Genomic DNA, 12,131 nt, shown 5'->3' with positions numbered 1-12,131 from the left:
TGGATTCACATCGAATAGGATCTTAACGAACAATTCCTACCCTCTTACCTTATCAATTCGAATATTTCCGGTTTTTCTATCTCCCTCTGCTTCATCCTATCCTTCATAGCTGTTATTATGCTGTTTGCCTTGTCCTCAGCACCATGCTTCGAGCTTTTCTCAGCAGCACCTGTGGATATTCATCAAGAAAAGTGGAATTGAAAAATTTAAATATATAAATCAGGGATCGTTTATAGAATAAATTTGAATGAATTCAAATTCCTCGTCAGATAATTTTCATTGCTATAATAGTTTTTCATTAAAATCGATCCATGACAAGACTTGATGAATTATTCTGCTGCTATATTTAGGAATTCCCTAACCACTGATACAGTTTTGAGTATCACTGTCTTTTGCAACAAGTAGATCGTATTTCTTGAGGCATCCATTCCAATAAGGTTTGCAGTCACTTTTTTTCCATCAATTCAACAGCAGATATTATGACTGGAACGATTTCTACTTTCTCTTGATGCCAGACTACCCTCATCTCAGCTGCCAGGGAGATATACTTGGAAATCTTCTCAGTTATGGTCTGTAAAAAGTTACTTTTGACTTGGAGGAATATACGGCGCAGAGAAATGGAAGTAGATCAGCCAATTAGAGTGATGAGTGGAGTCATAGGTAGAAGCGCAGTTGCCAATTTGTCGATTAGACTCAGTCGTCTCAGAGCTTTCAGACAGGAAATTTCCTATGTGGAGCATGAGCACTAGAGCACTCAATAGGAGTTAGAAGACTTTGGCAGGTTTAGAACGGCAACATCGTCGCCGCTGTATCGCCACCTTTTTCTGCTGCGCATGTCCCTTCAAGGTCAAAAGTAATTTTGTATCGACTATAGTGTTCCATCATAGCCACCTCTAATACAAGGCCGAGGCCTACGATATTGCAACGTCGCAGTGTAGGCCTAAAATCTAATACATGATTGGTGAAGAAGAATTAGAAAAATACCAGCTGATCTTTTTCACCAATCATGTATTAGATTATTGGAATGCATTTGCATCAGTTGTCCGAAATTTCAATGAACTGATGGCTTCACAGTGTTGTCAATAAAATTGTACCGTTCAAAATGTTCCTTTTACGAGAGCCAGGGTGACTGGTATTTCATAAACATGAATAGAACATTCGATTATTTGTATTATAATAAACTCCATGCCATTTCTTATTCTATTCCAACACACACCTCAAGTTCATGTTCATATTCCACAAATCTACGAAAAAACCAAAGCATATCACACATATCACATTTATATATTATCAATCGTAATAGTCTCAAATAATACACATCGAGTGCTTCAAAATCATGAACATCGGTGCAGTATTAAACAAACTTGATCTCAAACTCATGACAAATAACATTTTTTAAAATATATATAACTTGAAGAAAATGCAGAAGAGCCTTGAAATTAATTTATGAAAAAATATATATTTTCAACTAGGAAATCGGCTGGATCAGGGAATTGGATTTACATCATGATGGATTCAATTTCGAGGGAATCACAGGAATTATGTTACATTATTATAATTATTGATATCATAATAACAGAAGCGTAGAATAAATGATAATTCACTGAAAAAAAGAAATGAGTCATGTAATAGCGTTTCTGAAGTGAAGAATAAAATTTTGGTATTTTACGTAGCAGTAAAGAGAATTATATTCTTCCTACAGTTACCTTGAAAAGTGACCATTGCTGCACTGATTACAGAACGCCAACAATCACTTTTCCGAACTAGTGCACAAAGTAGTCTATTACTTTGCGTACTCTTAATACTGTGCGTATTATCTTGCAGCCATCCCAATCAGCTGTTGACGTTGTTGGCGTGTATTTTGCGAATTTGTTCTATCTATATTTTTTATGATTTTCAAATAAATAAAAATGAGAACTCATTGAATTATTATTACTCATTATTTCAAATAATATTTTTTTCATTCATACATTGATTGGTTGAAAAATCATTTAGAAATTAAGATTTACTCAAAATTATTCAAATTTTTTAATTAAAGGGATTAATTTAATTTTCAATTTTAATAAATTATCGATTATTAATTTTCAATTCGATTATCAAGTTTAAAATAAATTAAAGTTGTTATTAATAACAAAATTATACAGACAAACATTTGATGGATTTCAGCCATCATTTTGCCCATAATCAACCACTTCTCATATTCAATGGTAACTGTAGGACAAATTTTCTGCGGAATACGTGCGCAAAGTTCCTCTGCTGCACTTTAAAGCTGGATTTACACCAAAGTTATTAGAAAATGTTAATAGCTTAATCCTAATAGATTCTATTAGATTGAACGGAACTTGACAAACACATAATATGTTCATCATATATATGATAAGTTATGTTCAATCTAATACCAGTGTTTATCGAGAAGCCAAGGAGAGTGGTCGTTCTTTTCGTAGCTCCGTTATCTGTTAAGAGATAAAGTGGAAGTTACTTTCTTACTTTCGTTTCTATTTCAATGCTGTTTGTTCGCGTAAACATGCATAAATACTGATTTTCTTCTTCTTGTGTGTTGGACCCACTTTATTAATTACGTGAGTAGATTGATAACAATTAAATTATTTTTCGTTCTTGTTGTGTGCGTGCTCCCTTATATTAACTGTTAATATGGCTGACTGCTGTAAATGTAATTCAAGTTTTGCTAATGCTGGAGAAAGCATTAAGTGTAATAAATGTGCGGGTCTGTTTCACGCGAGTTGTACAAGACTTGGAACAATTGATAAGTTCAAAAAGATGAATTCTCAAGCAAGATCAGCCTGGAAGTGTGATGAGTGTATTAACGGTCCTGATAATACTAGTATAGACGCCAAGTTGAATAAAATATTGGACTCTATTACCGAACTGCGTACTGAGCTTATCAATTTGTTTGAGCCTAAGATTGTTGCACTTAGAACTGACGTCGATTCTTTGAAAAAGTCCAGTGAAGAAACCAAATCAAAATTTGAAAAACTCTCTGCGGATCACGATGAGAAGTGTATCAAGTTGGAAACGGCCATTGCAGAGCTTGAAAAAAGCAATTCCCAGCTACGAGAGGAGGTTAATTTTCTACAGCAGAGGTCGAGGATTGAAAACTTAGAAATTGGGGGTTTACCACGAACTGAAAAGGAAAACATTTATGAAATATTGGGGGCTGTTGCTAAGTTGATCGGGGTCTCATTTAAACAGGAGGACATTGCTATAGCTCATAGAGTGCCAAACGCTAGGGGTGGTAGTAATATCATCGTTAAATTTGTTGCAAGAAGAGTAAAGTTTTCGTGGCTTGAAGCGGCGAAAAAGAAAAAAGATATTAATGCAATCGATCTTGGTTTGGGGCTCCCTGGATCTTCTATATACATCAACGATCATCTGTCTCCTTACAACAAACAGCTTCTTGGAAAGGCTAAGGAATTGAAGAAAAGGGGAAAACTGGAATTTGTTTGGGTCAAGAGTGGAAAAATTTTCGTTAGGAAGGATGCTGCGTCCCCAGCCAAGCAAATAGTGCGAGAGGCTTCTTTGGAAAAGCTTAGTCAAGGATAAAGTTGTTTGAGTGTACTGAAAATGATAAACTGTGAGTAAGAACATTATGAAGTTATTTATTTTTCCTTCCATTAAGACTATGATATGTTGGTTCATTTATTTGTGAATCGGTAGTTTGAACTATAGTTGCTTTGAGTCCTCGAGGGGGAGGTGTTTCTGTTGTCATTATTTTTTCATTGAAATGTTAAGGAATCTTTTTTTATTGGTTTTCGTATATTTGTTTCTTCAACTCTAATTCAGGTTGTTGCTGTTCTAAGTACTTTATTCATAAAATGAGAGTTTTATTTTAGGTATTATTGATTTTGAATATATATTTTATAATTATGCTTATCACGATCCCTTTCTAAAAGATAAAATGTATACATTGCATTTTTTGGTCATTCTCTCATTCCGGTCGTATATTGACAAAAATACTTTTCAACTGAGTTTTATTCTAATAATAAATTAAACACAACACCTTAGTCTGTGTGCTGATTACAGGTGAAAGAAAACTTTAACGCCAATATTCAGTGGTGAATCTTATGATATCATAAATAGACAAGTAGGTCTTATAAATGAATTTATTATAATTAAATAGGCAAATGGATTACGATATCACTAGATAAATGGTGTAACTTATAATTTTTAATTTTATTATTATTGTTCTCAACGTTATCAAAGCAGTATCGTGTTTTTTTATGTGATGTTTCTCCATGCGAATTAGTCATTTTAGGTCCTTCCTAGTAGTTTTGTTCAGTACTACATATAGTGTATTATTTTTTAATTTGAATTTATATTCTTAATTTGTAATTAATTATAGTGAGTTGAATTACTATGATAATCTATGAATGATATGTTAATATATCTAAATTTATTGTGGGTTCCTACACGCTAGTTGAGGAGAATCAATTTCTCTATTTTCTATTTCTTGTTATCTTTTTTATCTTTCATTTTCGTTTTCTTCCCATATATGCTCTTTTCTATCTCTTTTTTTAATTGTGTGTATGCGAGTGTGAAAGAAGTTCCAATGAAGCCATGTGAAATCTATACTGATTTTCAATTCCTGATATGCCACCTAGTCATTAATATAAAATTTTGTATATTATATCCTATCAATTATGATGGAGGATGAAAATATATGTGTTCTATTGAGCTCTGTTGATGAAGTTAATGATTCACATATTTCATCAAGTCATAATTTTACGATCCTTCATCAAAACATTCAAGGGATTAGCAGCAATTTTGATAAGTTTGTTACATATATTAACTGCTGGAAAGTGAGGCCAGCGATAATAGCACTGACTGAGGTGTGGTTGGATACAGATGAGCAGGTGTCCCAGTATTATATTGATGGCTATGAATCTTGTTCAAGTGTTTCTTCTTTCACGAGAGCCACTGGCTTGGTTGTTAATTATTCCACTGAATTAGTTGGTTTCAACTGCAGTGTGACGGAATGTAGGGTGGAGGGTGCGGATATTCTTTATCTTCATTGCACCTTATCAAACTACAAATTCAATCTCATTGTGCTTTATCGATGGCATGGCTTTGAATGCGATAGATTTCTTACTAGTCTTGATTCTATTTTAAACGTTCCTTCTGCCTGTGACACTGTTATAATAGGTGACGTCAATATCAACATTTTGGGGTCTGGTGATAACAAAGTTGATGATTATTTAGAAATACTTAGCTATTACGGCTTCGAATCAATAATAGATATACCTACCAGAGTGACTGAGACCACATCATCCTGCATTGATCACGTATTTATCAGATCTCGAAATTTTTCTCATTTTGTAAAATGCGCAGTTATTGAGGATTTAATTGGCGATCATAGAGCTGTTTCATTGACAATTCGAGCTAACTTAGAGAATAACTTGAGGAACTCTTGTCAAGATAAATATAAAATAGATTTTGATAAACTGAATAATTTCCTGCTGTCCCATGATTGGGGTGATGTTTTATTCAGTAATGATGTCAACTATAAATTTGATCAATTTCTTGAAGTCTTTGAAAATTACATTGCGTGTTCAAAAGTGAGAGTCGAATCTCAAATAAATTCAACAAATTTAAAGAAGCTTAAACCATGGATAACTGATGGTCTATGTGCAGCAATCCACTCGCGCGATAAATTATTTAAAAAATGAAAGCTAACCCAGAAAACCTAAGGATGAAAAATAATTTAAAAACTTATTCTAGAAAAATAAAAAATTGGATTAAAATTCAAAAACAAAAGTATTATTCTACATTAGATCAAATGCCCCTCGGAAAAAATGGCTAGTTCTAAATAAACTGTGTGGAAATCCGAGAAAAACTAGATCTCATGATGAATTGAAAATAGAACACAGGAATGAAATTGTAACGGATCCAAAAACAATAGCAAATCTATTTAATGATTTTTTTGTTAACATTGGCAGAGACGTTTTAGCTACTTCTTATGGTGCAGCTGATAATGAAAATGACTATCATAACACCTTCAAGGAAAGAAACCATCAAGCGTCTATGTTTTTTGAAGCTGTCACCTATGATGAACTGTTAATTTACATAAAACAATTAAAAAATGGCACTTCTTCTGGAGATGATCTTATATCTTCTAGAATTTTGAAGGAGGTTGCTCTGACTATTGTTCCCATTCTAGTTGATATTTTCAATTGCAGTCTATCTACAGGAATATTTCCTTCTGGGATGAAGCTAGCAAGAGTGGTGCCAATCTACAAATCCGGTTCTAGATTTAAGTTGAACAATTATAGACCTATATCTCTGCTGTCTGTCTTCTCAAAGATATTGGAAAAGATAGTGAAAAGAAGACTTCTCAATTTCCTCAACTCATATAACTTTTTCTATAATAAACAGTTTGGCTTTCGTGAACGCATGAATACTGAAATGGCTCTTGAAAGATTCATGTCGGTTGTTTTCTGTGGCTTCAACTTCAGGCCAGCCCGCTGTGTTGCAGGACTGTTTTTGGACATCAGAAAGGCATTTGACACGGTTAACCATTCAATCTTGTTGAATAAATTATCTAAGGCTGGTATCAGGGGCATGGTTCTGGATTGGTTCTCTTCATATTTGAAGGACAGGCAGCAATATGTATCTATTGGGAGAGTGAAGAGTGAGGTTCAGGGAGTGGACTGTGGTGTACCACAGGGTTCCGTCCTTGGACCAATCTTGTTTCTCATCTTTATAAATGATCTCTATTCGTGTGAGTTCAATGGTATGCCTGTGTCCTTTGCAGATGACACTGCCTTGGCATATTGTGGACTGGATGGCTCCAACTTAGAGAGAATGATGCAGGATGATTTGGATAAGCTATTGCTTTGGTTCAGGCACAATAGAATACAGCTCAATCTTACAAAAACAAAATATATATTGTTCACATTAACAACACCATGGACACTGCCTTCTGCACTGAAGTTTCATGGTGCCTGTGATCGGAATGACTGTGACTGTGAGGTCGTTGGTCAGACCAATGCCATTAATATTTAGGTGTGATTGTTGATGAAAAGCTTAACTGGTCTCAGCATATATCTATCATAAAAAACTATCTGTTACTCGTCCTGCGAAAATTCTATTTCTTGAATAAATTTCTCCCTTTAAATGTTCTTAGGCAGTTATATTTTGCATTTGTTGATCCAAAAATAAGTTATGGTATTAATTGTTGGGGCTCCACCTATATTTGTCACTTGAAGCCATTGATAACGGTGCAGAAATCGATAGTCCGTGTTATAAATAGAAAGGGTAGATATGAACATTCTTTTCCCCTATTTCAGTGCCTTGGATGTTTGCCTCTTAGATATATGTATGTGTTTAAGGTCCTGTATATGTTCTTTGTAATGTCTGGAAACGGTGGTCATACGTTGCTCAGGGATGTTCCCAGCTATCAAACTAGGAGAGTGACAGCTGATTTACTGAGACTTCCCAAATCGTATACCACTTGTTTCCAGAAATCGTTTGTATTTCTTGGCCCCAAGTTTTTTAATAACATCCCAATTGAAATCAAGAGGCTTCAAAATCAACTTGTTTTCAAAAAAAGAATTCTTAGATGGCTCAGAGGTCTTATGCCTGACCATTTAGAATCCTTATTCAATGTTATTTCGTAGTTAAAATGTAATTTTGGTGGCTGGCAATAAGCATTAGTAAGATGAGCTGTTTTTGGAAAGTGTGCAAGGTGTGTGAATTTGAAATTAATAGAATCTATGAGGATTGAGTTATTAACATTCTGTTAATAACTTTGGTGTAAACCCAGCTTAAGAAACCATTCCGCCCTCGCCGACGGCTCGTGCGTAAACGTTTCTTTCGGTGCAGCAAACTGTCACTTTGCGCACTAGTTGCACAAATAACTATTTCCAATGGTAAATATCAGATTCTCCAGATTTGGAACATGTTTCACAGATCAACCTCTCTTGAAACGGTGGTTCAAGGAAACTCCATAACTCACTCGCTCATTATAGACTATTTTCCAAATCTTTTTCTATTAATTTCCACAAAACTCTCTATTTTTGATTCAAGATTTAAGTGTATTGATAATTTGAAATTGAGAAGCATAATAATCACACTCAAAACGAGACTAAACGGTTCGAAAATATTATTTGTGATTTAAATATTTGAAAAGTCTCTTATTGAATACATTTATCGAATTGATTGGAGGAGGATAGTGTCTTGATACTCAGTGATCCGATCAATAAGTTATCATTCTGTTCTCTGCTTTTACAATGTTGCCAAATCTATTATAATGATGAAATTCCCTATTCATTCGTATTTATTCATTGATTATCAAACACTACTCATAGAAATATTAATACACATTTTGATAGCTTGTTTTAATCATTGTTAGTCACAGATCGATTCAATGAACAAATAAATCGGGCATCGGTCGGGATTTAGTTATTTGTGCAACTAGTGCGCAAAGTGACAGTTTGCTGCACCGAAAGAAACGTTTACGCCCGAGCCGTAGGCGAGGGCGGAATGGTTTGTTGAGTGCAGCAGAGGAACTTTGCGCACGTATTTCACATTAAGTTTTTCCTACAGTTACCATTGAATATGAAAAGTGGGTAATTATGGGTAAAATTGCCTGAAATCCATCAAATGTTTTTCTGTGTAATTTTATTATTGATAAAAACCTTAATCCTAGAATCCTAAAGTCCTCGTTGTCCTTGTTTATAATATATACTTAATAAGGTGCGCGTTGTGCTTCGTTGCACCTCTGCTCACTATAGCAGCCACAGCAGTCACTGTTACCAACTTCATTTTGATTTTGCTGCACTGTTGCTCCATATAACCTACTAAGTATTTTTCCTACAGTTACGTTGAAAAGTGGCCATTGCTGCACTGATTACAGAACGCAAAGAATCACTTTTCCGCTCTAGTGCGGGAAAAATTTTTCGGCACTCCAGATTTGCAACATGGCAACGCAAAATACTTAGTAGGTTATATGGAGCAACAGTGCAGCAAAATCAAAATGAAGTTGGTAACAGTGACTGGGCTGCTATAGTGAGCAGAGGTGCAACGAAGCACAACGCGCAAATTATTACTATTATATATTATAACCAAGGACAACATTTTTATTCAATTTGACAATAAATTAAGGTTTTTATCAATAATAAAATTACACAGAAAAACATTTGATGCATTTCAGGCAATTTTACCCATAATTACCCACTTTTCATATTCAATGGTAACTGTAGGAAAAACTTAATGTGCACAGTGTATATAAATCAAAGAGCAAAATAGCTATTATTGAGGATTAAAACTATCATTCGTTTTATGAGAAAGTTTTTCATAGATACAAATGATTCATAACAAGATATCAGAAGATTTCTTTCCATGCTTAATAGAAAACTCCTGCCCCAGACAGTAATTTGAAGAAATATATATAATGCAAGAATAATTCGGATAATTCAACAATACATAATTTTTTATGTTCATTAGCATTTTTTGTCGCGAGAAGGCAAAAATTTAAGTATTGCATTCCTAGCTTGTTTTTTGTCTCAGCAGAATAGTAAAGAGGGCGAATTCATACTGGCTGAATTGACAGTTCATGCAGATTAATATCCTTTTTAGAAATTTATTGTGTATATTCATGATTGTATGATCCATATTAATTAACCAAAAGAGGAATGTTCAAAATGAGGATCAGATTTTAGAAAAATTTCTGAGACGAAGTCATGGACATTTACGAAGAATTGTCATGAACTATGAAAGAGCAGGAGATATTTGGAAAATTCAATTTCTTTCAAGATTAATTGATGATGTATGAAGAGCTTTAGTAGTTTGGATGAAATTTCTCACTGAATAATGCTAATATAAAATCAGACTTGCGCAGGAATAATGAGAGGTGATTGATGAATGGTGCTGCAGCTGCAGGTCTTAAATTTTTTGCGTGAACGAACATCTTGAGCTACGTTAACACTATGTAGCTGGAGAGATATATAGCTCTGCTATATAGCAAAGCTATATAAAATTTGAGCTACATATAGCTCTGTCAGCTACATATAGCTCTACTAGATGTAGCTCTGCTATGAGTAGATGTAATGCTTATTTTTGTATTTTACATTAAAATTACATGTCAATTTTTGTTTATAGCAGAGCTAGATGTAGCTGTTTGCAGCTGTTTAGTGCCTGCTGGGTTTACACCAGATATACTGTACTCATTTGTTGTCAGAGTGCTAGTAGGTTACTGCGCATTGCAAGCATTTATTTTTGATTAATTATTATTGTGCAATGATGGAGAGTGAATTTTACTGGAATAGAGACAAAATTATCCAATATCTTCTTTTTCTTCTCAGTGATGCCATTACTTGTAGCATAGCTACATATAGTTTGTAATAAACCAGTATTCACTGCTCAGTTCCCAGCCAGATGCCGAAGAAGAAGGTAGTTCTTGCAGCAGCCGCTGCTTTCGCCGCAGCTACTGTGATATTTTCAACACAGAGAAGAGAAAGAAGCTATTGGGTGATTTTGTCTCTATTCCAGTTGAATTCACTCTCCATAATTGCACAATTATATATAAATCAGAAAGAAATGCTCACAATGCACAGTAACCTACTAGCACTCTGACAACAAATGAGTACAGTATATGTGGTGTAAACCCAGCAGGCACTAAACAGCTGCAAACAGCAGTAAACAGCTGCGGCAGCCTTCCTTCAAGGACAGAGCAGCTACATCTAGCTCTGCTATGAACAAAAATTGACATATGTAGCAGAGCTACATATAGCTCAGATGATCTCTTTGATGTTTACCGAAAATTTCTGATAGCTCATTTTCTGCTATATAGCTGAGAAAAAATAGGCTTAAAACTGCTATATAACAGATCTGCAGTGTCACTTTTTGAACATGTAGCAGAGCTATATAGCTGAGCTGCATATATATTCAATAATGGTGTAAACTAAATTTTAAGAGCCTACTTCAAATTTGAAAATTGAAAATGTTCAGCATATTATTCAACTGAGCTACTATAGTAGCTCACAAATTCGTGTGTAACTAACAAATTCAAATTATTAAATTCTCTTATTTATGAATCATTATTGAAGCATGTACAATACAAGTATTGCTTATGTTTAGATTGATATCTATCAATAGTAGCAGCAATAAAAGTATGGGAATAGTTTTTAATATTTCAAGTATGTTAATTAATTAAGGCGGATTTCCACCTTATATCAGTATCGATCAAAATGTCCGCCACAGTGAGAATATTTTCCCTCATGAGCTCTGATGGGACAATTCATGCTTGCTGAACCAGACTGAGTGGGAATATTTCCATAAATAAATCATGTTTTCACCCGACCAAAAACGCTCTCTGATACTGATTTATGTGGGAATTCAGCTTTATACTGTTTATTATGACAAATTAATTAACTAAAAGTTATTCCTAATGCATGATTCTCTAATCTCAATCTGAATGGATTCAAAATAATGATAGCTATTCATCCTTTAACGTTTTTCAACACAGTTGAGGTTGTCCCATTGACCAATATCTACACCTTTTCCCATTTTATTTGAGAAAGTATCAAGTTAATTTGAGAAAGTATCAATTGTATTTGAAAATAGTCACTTGTTATTGACAGAATGTCAGATGTAGATGAGAATAGTCAATTGTATTTGGGAAGTCAAAACATGTAATTGAGAATAGTGAATTGTATTTGAGAAATCGTCAAATGTGAATGAGAAGATATCAATTGAGAATGAGAAAATTTCCCCATTGACATTTCGTGACTCTTCTGTTGCCTACAGTACAGGTTTGATTTGAGCAGGAAAGGATACTGTACTACGTACACAGTATTCCAATTACTATCATATTTATTTATTTATTTATTTATTTATTCCTTGAAAAAGCATTACAATAATTCACAATTTAGAAATATAACAACAAAATGAATCAATAGGAAATACAAATAAACATAAGGAACTACTTCCCCAAAAGAGCAAGCTCGAGCTTGGGGAAGGAGCAGCCGTACTTTGACTACTTACTTATTATTAATTAACATTACAGTATATACATTAACAACTAAAATCAAATCCTTTCAATAAACAAGATAAATCAGTGATGCTATAATAGATCAATATATTTACATACAATATGTGTTAGATGCAACAAAATT

The 12,131-nt window shown here is 34.0% G+C and overlaps 1 protein-coding gene across 1 annotated transcript in view; it reads right to left on the bottom strand.

The window, feature by feature from the left end:
- LOC111055574 (protein unc-13 homolog B) overlaps positions 1-12,131 on the bottom strand; it is a 785,525-nt gene that overhangs the window by 64,742 nt on the left and 708,652 nt on the right. The window contains exon 29 of the mRNA XM_039435489.1: positions 49-169. Coding sequence (XP_039291423.1) covers positions 49-169 — 121 coding nt within the window. The remainder of the gene's footprint in view (positions 1-48; positions 170-12,131) is intronic.

Source organism: Nilaparvata lugens, chromosome 9 (assembly GCF_014356525.2).
Source record: "Nilaparvata lugens isolate BPH chromosome 9, ASM1435652v1, whole genome shotgun sequence".
Classification (NCBI taxonomy): Eukaryota; Metazoa; Arthropoda; class Insecta; order Hemiptera; family Delphacidae; genus Nilaparvata; species Nilaparvata lugens.
Note: the sequence above shows the minus strand (reverse complement) of the source record. Positions and strands in the feature narration are given on the sequence as shown.